This window comes from Anoplopoma fimbria, chromosome 14 (assembly GCF_027596085.1).
Source record: "Anoplopoma fimbria isolate UVic2021 breed Golden Eagle Sablefish chromosome 14, Afim_UVic_2022, whole genome shotgun sequence".
Taxonomy (NCBI): Eukaryota; Metazoa; Chordata; class Actinopteri; order Perciformes; family Anoplopomatidae; genus Anoplopoma; species Anoplopoma fimbria.
The window spans coordinates 15,399,155-15,417,586 of NC_072462.1; the positions used below are offsets into that span (position 1 = coordinate 15,399,155).

Below are 18,432 nucleotides of genomic sequence, written 5' to 3' on the forward strand. Positions count from 1 at the left end.
TATTCTTTGCATTATTAACAATCATTCTGTCTCTTTATTTAACATTGTAGTTATTGTTTTTTTTGCTTATTTATTATACTTGTTTTGATCTTGTTTTTTTTACTTATGTCTCTTATTTGTTTGTTTGCACTATCCACTCTGCTGCTGTAATCCTACAATTTTCCCCGCTGTGGGACTAATAAATTATTATCTTATCTTATTCATTACATTTCAATAATGCTATATTATACTTAAACACCGTTGTATTTGACAGTTACTGCATAAAATCAAATAGAAAACATCTAATACATAGCCCAATAATATAATGATTTTTTATACTTTTTTTTACTTTACTTTAGGTTTATTGTGTGATGACTTGAAGAAACACAAATTCATCAATACATCGTGTAGGCTCATTATCAACTGTGGTAGTTACAGTTTTAAAACTAATCTTTGACACAGATTCATCAAGACAGTGCTTCTTGCAGGGTCATCTGTCATTGATCTTTAGCAGTGCATACTCCTATATTCTCAAACAAAATCACAATAAATCAAATTACAAAGCAATCCCCACACAGTGACCCTGGTGCTCGCTTTGTTCGGCTGGTAATCCAGTGTTGGTTAAATATAGTAGTATATTATAGGATTTCACAATTATACATCCGCAGCACATTTAGAATGCTTCTGCCATAGTTCTAACAAGAAACAGTAAAACTCAGCACATTAGCTCAGGTAGTTATATAATTGATTTTAAAGTACTGCTGCTTGTTTACAAATCACGTAATGGCCTTGGGCCAAAATACATGCATGATATGCCTGAAAAGACACATAATAGGCCCCTAAGATCTATATAGGAAGGAGTCAGCTTGTAGGCTAGTACCTTGTGTCAGAACCAAACAAGGTAAAACGGCTTTTAGTAGCTATTCTACACACAGATGCAACTTTTTGTCTATCTTCAATGTGCAACGTGCCCCTCAATGTCTCCTGTTCCGCTGTGCCTTTGATTAATTTTGTCAATGCACTTTTATTTAGTGCAACTTACTATTGCACTGGTATGCTGAGAGGACTACTTTAATTTATTTTATGGTTTTTGTCATTTTTATCTACTGTCATGCTTTTAAGTTGAAGAAAGTCCTCTTTAAAAATAAATATTTTGTATAAATGGTTTGCAAAAAAAGTCATGTCTTGTAGATGGAGAACAAAAAGTTGTAGAAGGATTCAACTACACTGACAATAGAAAGGACAGAGAAAGACAAATGTTCATCTGAGCAACAGTTGAATACAAACAGAAGATCTTGGTGACAGAAAATGAAAAATATCTTCGTCTTTTGGGGCCAAAACTAGTTAATGTATTAATTTAATGAATACATTCTGTGTCAGAATTATACTCTTTTGTCTCCATTAGAAAAGTCATTATTGAAGGAAAGAAAAAAACGTCAATATAACAGGTGACCCCAAACTATGGTTTTAAATGTTCAATGTATTTCATTGCCTTGTATAAACCAAAATATTTCATTGTAGTAATATAAATTGTAATTACTGAAATACAGTGTCGCAGTTAAGCAGTTTTTATTTTCATATCATATTTTTACTACGATGATATAATCATTAATAATAATTCACTTATCAAAGACCAATAAAACTCCAATTAGCATTTTTTGTAAACTGCCTTATATATCTGCCTCACAGATTATATATAAACCTAGAACTAAACCACTATAAATCTCCCCTTATCATGGGCTTAGCTCTATCCACATGCACACTACTGCAATGCACATGAGGGAAAAGAATGCCTTTATTGGACTGAACCCCCCTTGCCTGACAATACCTCCTAGCTGAGCTAAAAGCACATGTCTCTCGTGAAATAATTGCTTAATTAACAATTGTCCCAGCTGGAGACCTCCTTGATGGGCCACCGGCAATTCTGTCAGAATAATAGGCCTAAATCTGCACGCTTTCCCGTTCCCTGTTTTCTGTATTTTGCTCCTGTGACTTAACAAAAACCTTGCAGCTACATTAAAACAATATGGGTTTCTAGATACATTACATACAGGGACGCTGTTTTTAAAAAAAACAATCTGGTGATTGACTCAAATCCCTCGCCTCAACCTCTACATGCTGCTGCCAAAACATAACAATTGTGACTCTCTTGCCCTGGTTGCGGTCTGTCAGGTAGTCAATATCTTCAGGCAGTGTACGAATTCTGCCTCCAGCTATAATATTTACACACACTATAGTCCCAAAAATAGCCATAACCCGAAAAACCATGTGATTGAGTATTTTGGAGGCGGTAAAAAACAACAACCTGTAACCAAGATCTACCTGAGAGGCTAAACCAGGGGCAGATAAAAGCCCACAACTCCTTCATCTGTTTGTTGTACACTAGCGACACCTAGCGGTCAAGAGGTAGTCATGCGTGCTGCAGAAGTTTACACTGTATGTGGAGGAGACTCACTTCTGTAACTCCTTTAAAACACACTGTAGCGCTTAAGTTATGAATAAGAGTTCACAATCCGATGCTGCTGACAGTGGTTTTGTAGATAATGTGCACTTTTTTTCTCTCCATGAGAGCTGTCTCCAGAGGCTCCTCTTTCAGTGATAATATGTCACACAACCACAGTAATGTTTAGAATACAGTGTAAAGGTAAACAAGTGTGTCAGTAATAAACCAAAAAAAAAATAAGAATTCAGTGTGACACGCGACCAGCTTGCGACGTCAAGCTGCGCACATTCGCATCTGGCGCACGCAGGCTGGAAGTGAAGCGGACGGTGCAGCAGCGTTAGTGTTAAACACAGACAGACAGCAGCAGCAGTCGGTTACTTGCTTTGTTTTTAAGCCCACGGGGGTTCACAAGATATCTGACACACGGCGCACATGTTCCTCCTCACTGTACCTGTTTTTTCCACTTGTCATAAAGTGGCTTTCAACTTGCGAAACCTAGCTGGTTAGCTGGATGGCTACTGATAATGAACTGTTATGCACTGTCGGACAATCAGCTAGTGTGACTCCGGCTAACGCTATCTTGCCATCACTTCGTGCGCTGACGACATGACATGTCTGCATAACTTTTTGTCTGCCAGACATTTAATTGCTGCCATTTTTTCATTATGGACAGCGAACGCAGCAATTGCAGGCCCCAGATTGGAGACAATAGCAAGCTAAGCTAGCTAGCAAGCCGCCGTGGCTGCTAAGCTAAGCTAAGCTGGCTAAAAGCTGTGTTGCCTGGTGCGTGTGTGGAGCTGCACTGAAAACGTCGAGGTATGATATTTAACCAGCCCGGCTCTGCCTCTACTCAGTTCTGGTCTTCATTTACACGTGACAGGAGCCGGGACGTGATAAGGCAGCGAGCTGCTGATCTCAGTGTGAGAGCAAGCAGGAGAAAGTTTGTTTACTTATTGTTGTTTAACCACCGCTAGCTAGCTCGCTAATAGCCTTCAAGCTAGCTAGCCATTGATCCAGGGACAATTAAAAGTTTTGCAAAGATGAGGCAGGTAGAGGAAGAGAGTTTAACTGCTAGTCATTTGAATACAATCGTATTGTTATAAAAATCCCAGTGTTCAGATTATCACGTGGATACAATAATGTGAACACCTGTCATGACAGGAATTGTAATGTCAGCAGATTTAGCTTAGCGAGCTCAGGTATGAATGCATCATCTCCCAGCTGTCATGTCTTTTGGACCTCGCAGTAGAAATGCCTATTAAGATCTGCTTATCTGTCTTGGTTAAGTTTTCCCTTGCATCATCAATGTTAATCATAAGTGTGACACCTGTTACCACCTTCAGGTGCCTGCACCATGGATCAGTTGGATGTGACAGACTAAATCACAGCAGCTTGTAACCAACCTTTGTTCCACAACCAAGATCTGACTGTGAGCGACCAAGACTTTGCACCCCAGCAGCCCAGCTCCAACACAATGTCTTCACAATCCAAATGGGAGAACAGCAGCACTAAAGACGTTGATCTGATGATAACTGAGGATGGGCTCAGTAATGGCACCTGTGAAGTTGAGACTATGGTAGCATTGCACTGTCCTGGCGACAGTGGAGATGTTACCGCTGAGGGTGACAAGCTTGCACTTGGCAATGATGGCATGTCAGAGTTTTCAAACAGTGACCTCTCTCTGCCCGAGGTGTGCATATCCACCAACAGCAATAGTTTTGAGGAGGATATGAACTATGAGGTCCAACAAGCCTATAGGATATTCACTGGCTTTCTCTCAGACAAGCACAAAGGGATCACCAGCCCGTTCCTCAATCCCAGCGGCCACCAGGAGGCCCAGCATGGTATTGGAGGGGTCCGTGGCTGGGGTCAGGCACAACTCAGGCAGTCCATGTGCTTACGGAGGATGGAGGAGAGGTTTATCAACCAAGAGTATGAGACCATAACAGAGTTTGTTGCAGACTTCAGGCTGATGTTGGAGAACTGTTACCGCTACCATGGAGTGGACCACTGGATCTCCAAACAGGCTCAAAAGCTGGAAATCATGCTGGAGCAGAAGCTTACATTGCTGTCCAGGTAAACAACAAACATAATGTAATTACACTGTTGGACAAATTGATTAAATGGCAAATGTTCAAACCCATTATACACCAGCCATTATAGAGGACCAAAATGTGTTTACTGTTTCATGTGCATCATAAGTTAATGTTGCTTGGCAACGAATGTTTGTCTGGCAAGGTTAGCTCACAAACATTTAGAAGATGCTCAGTAGCATGCCACAATCTCACAAAGATGATTGGTGATTTACTCAGCAACATGTTCTAAAATGGCCCCTAGCTAATTCTTATGGAATTTGTGAGTCTGTGTGGTCTGTGTGGTTACATCAGTGGTGTCTGTTTCATTCCAACAATTATGACAGCTACAGTTAATCAACTTTAGTTAAACATCATATTTTCCCTGCGTCTGTCAAACTAGGACGCTACGAGAGAAGACTACTTTGACAGTGACCTCTAAAGGCCGTTTTGGTGCAGAGGAGGAACGGGGTTCAGGGGGCACCTCAACGAGGAGGAGGCTGGCACCTCGTAGCCTGGCAACCATCACTGTCGGTGGGCATGAGTCCATCATGGTTCAGGCCCTACGGCTGGAAGAACAACAGAGGGCCAAGGAGGAGAAGAGGTGAGTAAATATTTGAGAGAGATTATAAATTGCTGTCGTAAACCCGCCAAAAATATATGTTTTCTAACTTTTCAGGCAACGTGAGCTTGAGAAGAAAGAAGCGGAGGAAATGTCAGCCAAAGAGGTGGAAGAGTGGGAGCAGACTTTGCTGTCCCAGGCTTCCCCCCACACCGTGGACACACTTTGGGAACTCCCTGCTATAGGGCACTTCCTCTGTCTTGCTCAGACTGCACTTAACCTCCCAGAGATTGTATTTTTTGATCTTGAGCGTTGTTTGCTGATGCCCCGTTGTAGCCTCCTCCTGTCCAAAATCATGTCTTCCCTACTGTCCCCACCCCAGCGGAGGGCCACTCTGCTCCGCCGGCCTGTCCTGCCTTACCGCCGCTGGGAGTCAGAACTCAGGCAGCGGGTCATGGGCTGGTATCGAGCTGTTGGTGCCTCACGTGATCAGCCAGGTCGGGCTCAGCAATTGGGACTCTGCCACCAGTTTTTCAGCACTCTCGGGGAGGTGAGCCCCTTGGAGGAGAAACCCTTTCACTTGCTGCCCCTCTACCAGCGAGTATGGCTTCTGAAGGGGCTGTGTGATCATGTGTATGAGACACAGAAATATGTGCAGGATGCTCTCCTGGCCCAGCCCATCCATGAATGTAGGGAGTCTATTTTGGGCTATGACGGCAAGGACAATTGCTACATACATTTTCCACATTTCTGTGGGGCAGACCTGAGAATCTACTGCCAGAGCCACAGCGCTACCCCAGTTTTCCCTTTCTCTTCTGTATTGGTCAAAAGAGTTGATATCGAGCCAGGGACCGAGGGTGAAGAGTCGGATGGAATGAAGGAAGAGGAGGTTACAAGTGACAGAGGGTGTTATGGAGGCTCAATGGACACAGGGGAGTCTGACGGTTTTGCGAAGGGGAGAGCAGAGACACTTGGGGTTTTCAAAGGGGAAATTAGGCAGGTAGAGGAAGATGATAAAGTGTTTGAATCGTGGTCACTGAAGAAGGAGGAGGGGTCTGAATCAGGGTCCTCTGATGGAGACTCCTGTGAAGACTCGAAATTGGACTCAAAAAAACACACTAACTCCTTTTCACACACTAGTCCTATTGGAGGAAGTGATGTGGAAATGTATTTGAAAGAAGAGTCCGAGCATCAGTCCAAGCGGCTCACATCAAAACAGGAGCAGGGCTTCTCGTTGAGCTCAATACGCACCATTAAAGCAGAGACACCGGAGCCCTGTCTGAGTGTAGGGGAGCACAGCTACACGGGCAGATCTCCTGCTCGCTTAGTGAGTCTGGCCTCCCCACACAAACCAGTCAAAATGGAAGGAGGAAGTCCAAGTCAACAATACCAAAGGTCTCCCTGTTTGGATTGTTGTAAAAGTAAAACTAGTACTGTTAAATCTGAGGAGCATGACTGCTGCTGTGGCACATCAGGGCATGCAACACAGTTGTCTTCGGAGAGTTCTCAAAATTCCAGTGAAGAGAGGGTGAATGACAAAATCTGGACAAAAAAAAAAAAGCGGAAGAAAACTCGAGAGGGGGAACAACTGCCGAGGGTGAAAGGAAACCGCGATCAGCTGCAGCATGTTGACGGGGTGAGGCTGTCCTCGGCTGACACTACCAAATCTGAAGTGCACAGAGTTGCCAGAACGATCAAAAGAAAAGACAAGAAGAAAAAACAAAAAACAGGTGAGGAAAAAGCTCAATGTTGACCAGTGGTTTCTTTTGGTATTGCCTCAAACTCATTTGTAAGTGTGCATTCAAAGCCACAATGCCATTTGGGATATTTTCAACAATTTGCTCTTCTACTTTTTTAAATGATAAAATGTTGTTCAACAACTATATCTGTTACGTCATTGACAGGAAAAAAGCTAGAACCTTCAAAGAAAATTAAAGAGGAACCTCCAGTTCAGCCATCATTTAAGGTAGTCACACTCATGCTGAAATATACACACTGAATTCTTTAGTAGTGTATTTCTAATGCTGTATTACTTGAGTAAACATTGAAAAAGTATTTGTATTACTATTTTTAAAGTCTTGATATAAAGAGCAACTTTGCTGATTTTTAACCGGCTTTGTACTGCCATGTGGGTGGTATGTGCCATGTTCGGCTTCCCCAGTGTTACTGCCGCTCTGTACTAGTCGTTCATCCGCCGCTCATTTGCTGATGAGGGTCCATCAGATGATGTGAAAAATGGAGGGAAGTCAAATATTAATTTGCACATACAACCCACATTACTACGATACAAAGCCAGTTGAAAAAAGGCCAAGTTTTCCTTTTAGCCTCACCATTCTTTTCTCCCTCTTTTTTCCTCTCTTTCTTTGTTAAGAATGAGTTACTCTGTTTGTTATTTCCCCTCTGTAGTTGGTATGCACCAGTCTTGAGGACTTGCGAGAGCTGATCAGTAAGACAGAAGATGAGCTTGATGACCTGGAGAGCACCAAAAAGAGATTGGTAGGTGGCAATCATAGATTTACTCACATGCCCCAAAGCCTTCTTTATTTGCTGGAGAATACAATGTGGGCACACATTTTGACGTTTGTTACTTTCCTAAGGTTTTTCTTTTCATGTTTAAATTGACAGGGTCGGTGGTATTATAAGAGAGAAGCAGTGAAAGACCTCCACAGCACTCTAATCAGACTACTGAATGAGCTTTCACCCTGGGAACCCAAACTTGTTAAGGCCTACCAAAGGAACAGGTACAGCTCATTGACATTTAAACCATGACTGGATCAAACCTTCATATTTTGTCTTACATTTTTTTAAATAACATTTCACTTTTTATGTTATTATCAGGACATAGACCTATTTTTATTAGGTAAATGTCCTGTTAATAACTCTTAGTCTTATGAAGTTTGAGCTCAGCTGACCGGCACAACGCTTATGACTGACCGCATTTTTGATAAAATATCTCTTTGCGTCATAAAATAATTGCTGAACTGGAGACAAACCCTCTATCTTTTCCTCTCTTGCTTCTACATCAGGCTCCGTTTGAAGAAGGAATTTGATGAATTCAAGAAGCACCCAGACTACAATAACTTTGTGCGTGAGGAGAGTATTTCATCATCATCATCGTCCGATGATGATGACGATGATGAAGAGACGGGTTTAGGGAAGGAAGTGTGTTCATTTTCGGATCATTACGGAAGATCAGAAGAGGAGGACCTGGAACACATGGTTCCCAGAGGTCTTTGGAGTGGAGGTAGAGCCATTTAATTTAAATCCAGTATTTAAATTTAGGTGCTGTATTGCAGAGATAAAAATGTGTTCTGCTGGTTCTAAAGGCTACGGTTACTCAGCTTGTTTAACGCTCCTAGAGGATCACTTCCTGTCTGTTGACACTGTATAGAAGGCTAATTGATCATTGCATCCCTAATAGACTTCTCTTTCGTGTTCTCAGGAAACACCAGGGAGTTTGTGGCTGAGTCTGCTGGAGAAAGAACAGTGAACTACAAACCTCCCAACCACATAAAACAACCTCTGGCCAGCACAGAGAAACACGTCCGTCTGCTGCCAAGAAGTCAGACTGGCAGCAGTAACATTATTTCGACCCCTGACTCAGGGCCACAATCTAGATCTGAGGTGAGACCATCAAATCAATCCAGGGATTCAGACTCAGCATTGGCAGCAAGGGTGACAGCCCAGGCTCCTCTGTCACCTAGAACCCCCATCCTCCATCCCACCACTGGACTACCTAAGGGCTACACGCCCATCCCCACCCTACTAGCTAAGAGTGTGGGAAACAAAGTGACCTTAATGAAATGGCCTGCTGATTTTACGGGGATCAACATCATAGATAGACGGAGCAAAGGGTCTTTGGTCTCCCTGCCTACCTCTACGGTGACTACCACAAAACTTTCAAAAGCACAAAGCTCTCCATCAAGTTCCCAGCAGTACACGCAGCAAATGCAGGCTCAAGGACGACAACAGAAGGAAGTAGAAAGACAGCCAGGAATGGCTGCAGGGACAGCAGCTCTTCCTAAATCACCACAGACGAAACCTAACCAGGCTGTAACAAAAAATCCTGTCCAGGTGGTGTACAAAGTATCTGAGGGGCTGGGTCACCTCATAAGGAAAGACAGCAGCAGCCCGGTCAAGATTTCTGTCGTGGATCAGAACACTGGGGAGAAGATTATGCAGAAATTGGTGATTCTGCCTTCTAACCTTCTCATTCACAAAACTGAAGAACAGGTGCCTCCTCTACATCAACAACAGTCTAAGGTCATCCCGGCCCCAGTTTCTAAAGTGGCCAGCCCCTTCTGCATGTCCACCAATGTGCCTGGGTTCACTATTTCCGAAAACAGAATCCCCGTTCAGCAAGTGGCCCCCCTAAAAGATGCCAGGACAGTGAGAACATCATTTTCTTCTGTTTCACCTCTACTGCAACAGGGGGCCCTAAACACAGCAGGGCTCAAGGTAGCACAAGCCTGCGGCCCCCAAGCTATCACACCTCAAGGTGTCACGCCAAACCCTTCACCCATCACCACAACTCTTTCTAGTGCAGTTTCTACTGAGTCTATTAAATCCACAGACCCTAAACAGGAGCTTAAGACTGTGTGTATCCGGGACTCGCAGTCCATCCTGGTAACAACTAGAGGAGGCAACACGGCCATCGTCAAAGTCCGGACATCCTCAGACCATAACGCCCTTGGTTCTTCGCCCACCAGTCCAGTTATCACCATCTCACCTCAGTTAAAAGCCTTCCTCGTCTCCAAGACATCACAGACTCTCTCTCCTTCTGCTCCCTCTCAGACTTCCCCTTGCACCTTCCCAGGAGTAACGAGTATCTCAGTGGCCCAGGCTCAGAAGCAGATTCCTTCACTATTTAAGTCCCCTTCCAGCCTCACAACACCCATGCTTGCCGCAGTCACTGGTAGCGTTCCTGTTACAGGCCCGGGAAGCCAGACTGCAGGCACTTCTGTGGCTATGAGTCAAGGCTCCAACACCTCAGCTGTTTCTACAGTTGCAACAAAGATTGGCCAGCTAGTGCAGACTCCAGCTGCTGGTTCTCATTTTCACACTTCATTAGTAAAAAACACTGTTGTTGTCCCATCACTGAGTAATACTGGTGGTGTCCAAGTTCTCAAACAAGCAGAGTTCATCAGCAAGACCGGTATGAAGCGGGCAAGTACAGATGAGAGATCCCAAGTTACTAAATTCATCCTTGTTACGCCCTCTTCTTCCTCCACCTCAAATGTAGCCCTATCAAAAGGCACACCCTCTTACACAAAAGCACTTCCTAGTTCAAGAGTCATGTTTATCAGCCAGCCAACAGCAACATCATCCACCACCTCTGTGGGAAGCTCTCCGAAACAGGCAATGGCAACGGGGGCCAGTGGACAGCTGCTGACCACGTCATTAGCTAGTCAGACTCTAAAGATGGGACTAAGCACAGGCCAACCTGTTGTCAGCTCAGAAGCATTGTCCAAGGTCAAGAACATCACTCTGCCCTCAGGTGGGTTTGTTTGATGAAATGTTTTTATGGTATTCTCATATCTGCCGTATCATGCGTTTGTCTGTTTTGCATCAATGGGACATAATCAGTTTTGTCCATGTAGTTGGATGAAGGTGAAGCTATGTTTTTTTTTTTTTAGATGCTACAGTATTTATTAGTTTAAATGTTGTATTAAAGCGATAATACTTATACCCTATATTCAGCCCTAGCATCAACGTTGATCTATTGAATAGAATATCTCTTGTGTGTGTCTCCAGGTGTTCAAATCCAGTTGTCAGGGAAGACAACAGCCATTGGACAGACGACGGGTGCTCTGTCACATTCTCCTTCCAAGAGCACACCAGTGTCTGCCTCAGATACAGGCCGTCCAACAGCCACCACCACTGGAATGGTCCCGCTTACAAGTTCAAATACCATCACCAGCTCTTCTGCCCAGCTTGCCTCTAACTCTTCTCTGCTCACCAGCTGTCAGCTCCCTTCCTTCACCATGTTCTCCCAACAAGGCTTTTCCACATCCACATCTACTGCCGCCAATCTGCCCGCAGGAAACGTGATCAAGAAGGACCTTTGTCCGCCTTCGAGTACACTGTCCAGCAACTCTCCTGCTCAGGTAACTTCTGCTGTGCAGAGAAGCCCAGCCCAGACCTCCACACCCAGTCTTGTCCGTCATCCTTCAAATATCCCAAGTAGCTCTGGTGAGGAAAACACTTCCTTTTTATCTCCGTCTCAACTAGCTCACAGTAAAACCCAAACACCCATCTCCTCTGCAACAACCACCAATATCCCAATCGCCACTTCAACTACGGCCACAATCCAGCAGAGGATAGTCATCAACACCTCTACACCTCTTGCTGCTGGCACACAGATTGTCCTTAACAATGCACGTTTTGTAGTCCCTCCCCAGGGTTTGGGTCCAGGCAGCCATGTCCTTATCATCTCTAGCCCTGCACCACAACAAGTGCCTACTGCCAGTGCTACCAGCGCTGGTGCATCAGTACCTCCCCAAGGGGCAAGTCATGTCCCTGTAGCCCCTCGAGCACCGGTTTTACCCCAATCCCCAGCCAGGCTGCCTGGTGTGCCAGTAATAAGTTCTCCTTTTGTAGCATGCATACCTGCTGTTGGTCCATCATTGCCAGCAACTACTCCAAATGTCACACCAGTCAGACTAACTGGAATGCCTGGCCTGGGCTCAACGTGGTTACCCAGTAAGACAAATGTAGTGTCTGCTCTGCCTAGGCTGCCAGCTACACAGGTTGGTAACTGTGCATCACCACCTGTAGGTACACCCACTCCGCCAAGGTTAGGCAGTGTACCAGCCCTAGTTTCCCCAGCAGTAACCAGTGCCCCTGCTCTTGACTCAGCCCTAACTACAATCAGGTTAGCTGCTGGTACAGCCACCCCAGCTGAATGTTTATCCACCCTTTCGCCTGCAGTAGCACCCCGCTTGTCCAGATTGTCAGCTCCTCTATCATCCTTGCCTGTTTTATCCAGCCCATTACCTGTTGCCCTGCCCAGCCCTGTCATGCCACCCCTCTCCTCAACTGCAGCTCCTGTGTTAGCAGGCACACCAGCTTTGTATTCTTCTCTTCCTGCCCAGCAGGTGATTTCAATGACAACCCCGGGCCCAGACAGCCAGCCACAGCACGCAGCAGTCGGAATTGCAGCCCCGTCCACTGCTCCATCACTGACTTTAATGCATACGGGAACACATCAAGACACCACATCAGTCAGAAAAACGGTGCCTGCAGTCATGCAACCAGTGCTTGCTGGCGCACGGACACAGATATTGCCCACAGTGGCCGTCCCACCAATTTTAAGTGTAGTGTCTAGAATGCAGACGCTGCCCGTTGCTACAGTTCCACCAATCGGAAGCACTTTCAACACATTTGAAACAGCACCTGTGATCACAGCACCTTCATCCAGCAGCAGTGTAACTATGACACTAGCTCAAAACAACACGACCCACCCACCTGCAGTTATGAGCAATCAAGCTCTTGGAAAGCACGGTATGCAGACCTCATCCTTAGGTATACATACCAATGTGGCATCCAAGCTACTCATTAGTTCTGATGGCGCTGTTTTGAACACAGTTCAGTGTCTGGTCAATCCCGTGGCCTGCCCCAAACCACTGGATGCACTAGTGGTTTCCCCCAACAGTCCCACTGGAGCATTACACACACATGATTCCTCTTTACAGCCCTCACGGGAAGAAAGAAAGTGTACCAAGTAACTAAGACTGTGCCAGCTATGTGAGGACTCGGACTACTTTCAGCTGCTTAGTGTTGCCAGGGCTCCTATCCATTACTTGTAGTAATCCTGGGGTTAGTTAAAAACTGCTTTCCAGCTGTAGTTTGACTAGTTACTTACATTTAGGATACGGAAGGTTACACCCTTTGGTTATATCTTCTTGTAGGTAAACTGTATGCTCAATCAGACATACTGGAAGTGTATACTGTGATGGTTTTCTTAAGTGACAACTGGTGAGGTTGCCCTCAGATGAATGTTGTAGACTCTTTACTTTTTTTTTTTTTTTTTTTTTTTTTTTTTTTTTTTTTTTTTTTTTTTTTTTTTTTTACTTCGTGGCCAGTAATTACATGTTACAACAAAGCAGTAGAATTGGATGGTAGATGAAAGGAAGTTAAACTCAATCTTTTTTAAATACTTTTTAATGCCGTCAAAAACTGCTTCAAGAAGTAGTAAATTGGGATACGATTCATTGGTACAACTTGCTCTGCTTTGTGAGTTTGACCAATAGAACTGTCTGTATTCAGATTCTGTCATGTCGTCATTTTTTTCAACTAGTAACTGTTTTAAAACTACATTTTACTTTTTAGAAATATAAATAAACTAATAGATGAATTTGTACTACATGTTTGAGCTCATAAAAAATGTTTTGAAGTCACATTTATTTATTTTTACCATATAGATTTTCCAAAAAATATTTACTAGGTACATTTTCATTGAACAAAAATGTGGAAGTTACTGCATGGGAATAAACAATGCGACTGTCCCCAACCCGTGTTTGAGCTGCTTCCTTATACACACACTTTTGAAATCATTTTTATTTTTATTGTTACTTATATACATTGTGTTTTGTTCATGAGAATAATTTTACAAAGTGAGGGATAGAATAGTTTAATCTATTGGTATATTTAGCTACGAAGTACAAGGAACCATCAGAGTACATATCAACAGATAAAGTTGTTCTCCAGTATTTTCCTTTCTTTGTTTTGTTCTTCAGACATCTGTCCATCTTCTTCAGAAGTCCTTTAGGGGGAATAGGGAGGAGGAGGCAGCGGCCCAGAGGAAATCTTTTCATAGGCGGGAGGAGCATTAGGAACCTGGAAAAGAGTGCAACAAACGCATCCAAATGAAATCAGCTGAACATTCAGAGGTTTGATTTCCACACTCTGACAGGGTCATATATTACCACTGAATCTCTATTATGTTTTATAAAGTTCTCAATATATTTAAACAGATGCTGATATCATTACATAAACATTTACACATATTAAATTGAGCATCATATCTGGAAACTTTAGGCGCTCTGGGTTTAAACAATCTTGGTCTCTGTATTGATGGGCTCTACCGCACGTCCAGCGTGATTAAAATACTCTTCTCTTTTAAGACTCTGGTAACTACTGCAGTACAAAAGGATAGTCTTTGTTGAAGGACATTGTGCTTTGCAATTTCCTCTCACATGTGAGGGTGCTGATCTGATCGTCCTCCCACCACATACCTCCCTTGGGAATGAAACATTTTAATACCTTCCCCCTAGTCTGGTGACACAATAATCTCCTTTACAGGCTTCCATTGCATCACTGTTGTACTTAACAATCCTCTGTCACAGACTGCTCAGAGCTTAAGGCTACCTCCTAGTTATTTGTTTATTGGGGGTGTACTAAAAATGATATGTAAAAGTTAAATACAGTGATAAGTACTTCCTTTGTGTCCGGCGATTGATTATTGGAATCAATCTTTTTCCTGACAAAATAAAATAATTGACATAGGGACATGGAAGATACAACGGAAGGCCAGTAAAGCGAGTATGGGTCGCTCACCATAGGTCGGAAGCTACCAAAGTCGGCAAGAGCCATCTTGTTATCTGCTGAAGGTCCTGCCTCTGAGTACTGGCCTCCTGTGTGACTTGGTGACCCTGATCTAGGGCTCTGCTTTGGGAGACAAAGATGTGTGAGGAATTGTGGGAAAACAGCAATTAATGAAGATACGGTGATATATTGGGGGTGAAAAGAGAAAATAAGATTGAACAGATATACAAAAGGGAATATTGCAGCAAAGTAAAAAAAAAAAAAAAAAAAAAAAAAAAAAGTAAATCTTTTTTTCACACGATAATGCCACATATGAACTGATTGACTTCAATTGATCCATATTAAATTAATATTGTAAATCACTTTATAGCTTGTATGGAACTTTGCAAAAACAGCCAATATCTGATTTTACTATAACATATATAAATTCTCACTTTAAGTATACAATGTGAAGGTTAATACTCACCCTGATTATTTTGTAGCCACCCCTCTTCTTGAGGTACCAGCAGCCCACGATGAAGAGAGCGGCCAGAATAACCACCAGCAGAACTATACCCACTGCCCTGTGGTTCAAAATTCATATTTTTAGATTAACAATTTTTTGGGCATATTAGTTTTAATACATTCACAACAAAACAGCTATGTACAGTAATTTAATTTAAGGAATATCAGTATATAAAAAGCTATATGATACAATAAATGCATTGAGCCCTGATTTCAAAATAAAATTGATCCACTTACTCCTCAGCTCTGACATGTCCTCTTCTGCTGGTAGCAAAATAAATGTTGAAGTCTCCACGAGGCATCCTGTCTGTACGATTACACGGCATCAAGCTGAAAGTCAACAGACAATCACTTTAAGTTCATTGTACAGTAGTAACAGTCAACAGTTTTATAAGACCACATATCCTTCAGTGCATCAAATCATTTTCCCTTTCATCAAATAAAGAATAGCCTATGATAATGAAAACTTGACTATGCCAGTTGCCAGCAGTCTGCTGTATTGAACATAAGATATGCCTTTGCTTGCAAATATGCCATTATTCCCACATCAGGATGAATAAACATGGAAATAGTTCAGAACATAAAATGTTTGCTGTAAATTGATTTGTTGCGTTTAGAATATAACCCTTTAGTTAATTCTATCATTTAGATTAGGGAATAGGGAACACTATGAAAATGTTTTATATTTATGTGTATATTTATTATTAATTATTATTGTGTTTCATATTAAGCCTTCGCCGTCTAAAAATAATAAAGGATTTTTTAGCCTTAACCATTCCTACTTATAATTAAAAATATATATATATTCTCTGTATGCTTTCTCCACCCCACTGCCTAGACTGCAAAGTATTTTAGTTATAAAAAGTCACTCTTGGTCAGTGGCTGTCTGTAGAGGTATTTTCTTCGTTTGAACCTTCAGATAGAGTTTAATTCGGTCTGTTTAATCAAAATTAAATTGGATTGGTTACATCACTGCTCTCAATACTCAGAGCCAACGCGTGTCCTGTTGCAATCTCATCCCCTGTCTCTCACTTTGTGTTGACTGATGCTCTCTCTCCCAGTGCCAAGTGCTAAGTATTGAGAAAAATATGCAAATACATAAACCTATACGTTATTTATTTTTGCAAATAACGAAAAAGACTAGCTATATTTGATGTTGTCACAACTAAACTCGGGTTGCATAAGAGATGACATAAGTATACCGTTTCAGCACTAGATGTTAAGTATCAATTGATGCCATGCAGTCAACTTCAGCATAACCTAATCTTTTGTCCTGTCTGATCAGGTAATATTTGGACTTCAGCTGACAGTAATAGTTATTAAAAGTAGCTCTTTGCACAATACAAAGAATTCTACAGTAGGCTAGGCCTATATTTCTGCCAAAAAAAAACCCCCATCATCTTACCAAAGTGGATAATTAGATTGCAGTAGTAGCTCCTCTGGTTGGGATGCTTGGTCCTTGTAGCTCTGTGTTACTTCCCTCCTCAAATATCTTGCCTCACTCTGTCTGTGAGCAGAGTGGGGCACAAAACCCTCATGACCGTCACGGGTTAGAGGCTCATGGCTAAATCCATTGAAGCAGAGTAATTACCGTGAAACCCCGCGGTCTTAAACGCAACATTATTATCCACTCGTGAAAGTACAGGCGTCAGCTGCTGGCTTTTCATGTGAGTGTTTTCTCTCGTGTGTGTGTGTGTGTGTGTGTGTGTGTGTGTGTGTGTGTGTGTGTGTGTGTGTGTGTGTGTGTGTGTGTGTGTGTGTGTGTGTGTGTGTGTGTGTTATTGCTATTCACAAATAAGAGCTACAGTAAATAAAAAATAAATATAAAAGCCATTCCTTAATGCTTAATTCAATGCCATGGTATGCTACGGGTGATTTGATATGAATTTTAAATATGATGAATGTATTATAAAATATAGACAAATACAATAAAAGTACTGTCAGGTCAGCTATTTATAAGTGGGCCTACTGTGCAGTTGAAGAACCTACACCAATATTTGATAAAAGGAAATCGTCTGACAAACAAGAAAAAAAGCAAGAGACTTTCAAAACAAGAGTGGTGCACACCATAGCAATAGATAATGTTGTCTTACTAAAATAACTAGATGTACTCTCAGTGGGAAAGACTACCTGAACTTCTTATCTTTAAGATATTTCACTTTGAGACAAAACATTAATTCATCTTCAAATTAGAAATATCATAAATTAATCGTTAATATGATCCTGGTGATTTCCTCGCCCTACTGCCATCATACTGGCATATTATAACTGAAAAAATGAAAATGTGTCAAAGTTTCACCATACTCTCAAAGGATATCTGCTGCAGGGTGAGCAGACATTATAAAGCTAATTTGAAAATAGGGAAATCCTCCAAAATACACAAGTTTGGCCCGTTGTTTAGTGTCATCAGTCTACAAACTACATAGCATATATAGGCTGGAGCAGTTTGATGACATTTCAAAAAAGAATTGTCAACCTTTTCAGGAGAGAAAGAAGCTGACGTGGTCCGATTTCTCCTCATTCAATCTTTGAAGTGACAAGTTATTGTGGAGTAAAAAATACTTTTTTTTCAACTATGACTGGCACAAAGAATGGAGTCTGTCAGCCCATCCTCATAGGACGAAATGATTACTTTTATTTTCTCAGTACAATGTATTTCTGTAGCATATAGAGCAAGTCCTGAAGGCAACCTTTTTAGTTTCCTTTGCTCCTAAATAACAATGCCCATCCTCTGACTCATTTTGAGCTTCATGTGTTTTTCTTTTTTAAAGCAAATCCCCCTGTTGATCTTTGATAATAGCCTTCATATAGAATAAATGTCAGAGTGAAATACTTGTTTTTTTATTACAGCAGCTCATTCTCAATGACAATGACATTTTTCTTGTGACTTTTTCTTTTTTTAACATTCTAGCAGTTCCACACAAGAACGGTTTTGTTGCACTGACATTTTCCTCAGATGATCAAAATTGAAATGCCACAGTCTTAATAGGATAAGCTGGACAAGGAAATAGGATAGGAAAACTTTGCTTTAAACTTCCAACTTCAAATATGCAGCAATCACCAAGTTAAATTCATTGTATGTGCAAACATACTTGGCAATAAAATATTTACATTACTCTCCACAAGAGGGAGACCAAAACCTGTTTATGAAATAGTCAGTATTGATTTGTATCAGGCTGTAGCCTACTGTGTTCTTTATCCCAGTAGCCTGTATGTTTGCCTGTTAAATACTATAAATTAGTGAATGTTTTTAATTGGCCTACGTATTTCTAAACCTCTACATCCCAGTTATTAAATGGCCTGCAGTGAGTTGAAAAAACAAACAA

At 42.1% G+C, this 18,432-nt stretch overlaps 2 protein-coding genes across 4 annotated transcripts; one reads left to right on the plus strand and one right to left on the minus strand.

Moving 5' to 3' along the window:
• The first annotated feature begins 2,797 nt into the window (after nt 1-2,797).
• LOC129101977 (uncharacterized protein KIAA2026) lies at nt 2,798-13,088 on the plus strand. 3 transcript variants are annotated; one of them, XM_054611858.1, is made up of 10 exons: nt 2,798-3,238; nt 3,766-4,498; nt 4,898-5,098; nt 5,174-6,786; nt 6,961-7,022; nt 7,463-7,552; nt 7,682-7,797; nt 8,083-8,300; nt 8,499-10,553; nt 10,811-13,088. In XM_054611858.1, exons 2-10 carry the CDS (start codon nt 3,897-3,899, stop codon nt 12,781-12,783), a joined length of 6,930 nt encoding a protein of 2,309 aa, XP_054467833.1. In that variant the 5' UTR covers nt 2,798-3,238; nt 3,766-3,896; the 3' UTR covers nt 12,784-13,088. The 3 variants fall into 3 exon arrangements, with proteins under 3 accessions (XP_054467833.1, XP_054467835.1, XP_054467836.1); XM_054611860.1 differs by lacking the exon at nt 2,798-3,238 and adding an exon at nt 3,287-3,362; XM_054611861.1 differs by lacking the exon at nt 2,798-3,238 and adding an exon at nt 3,289-3,342.
• A 734-nt stretch (nt 13,089-13,822) lies between these two features.
• Nucleotides 13,823-15,436, minus strand: mlana (melan-A). The gene is made up of 4 exons (XM_054612146.1): nt 15,344-15,436; nt 15,069-15,165; nt 14,615-14,722; nt 13,823-13,894 (listed from the first exon to the last, which is right to left on the minus strand). The coding sequence occupies exons 1-4, from the start codon at nt 15,430-15,432 to the stop codon at nt 13,823-13,825; spliced, it is 366 nt and encodes a 121-aa protein (XP_054468121.1). The 5' UTR covers nt 15,433-15,436.
• Nucleotides 15,437-18,432: the final 2,996 nt, after the last annotated feature.

Coding starts and splice junctions, on each gene's coding strand:
- LOC129101977 (XM_054611858.1), top strand. CDS start 3,897: ATGTCTTCACAATCCAAATGGGAGAACAGCAGCACTAAAGACGTTGAT. Junction 6,787..6,960: donor GAAGAAAAAACAAAAAACAG/GTGAGGAAAAAG, acceptor CGTCATTGACAG/GAAAAAAGCTAGAACCTTCA. Junction 8,301..8,498: donor CAGAGGTCTTTGGAGTGGAG/GTAGAGCCATTT, acceptor TCGTGTTCTCAG/GAAACACCAGGGAGTTTGTG.
- mlana (XM_054612146.1), bottom strand. CDS start 15,432: ATGCCGTGTAATCGTACAGACAGGATGCCTCGTGGAGACTTCAACATT. Junction 15,166..15,343: donor GGACATGTCAGAGCTGAGGA/GTAAGTGGATCA, acceptor TTTGAACCACAG/GGCAGTGGGTATAGTTCTGC. Junction 13,895..14,614: donor TTGGTAGCTTCCGACCTATG/GTGAGCGACCCA, acceptor ACTCTTTTCCAG/GTTCCTAATGCTCCTCCCGC.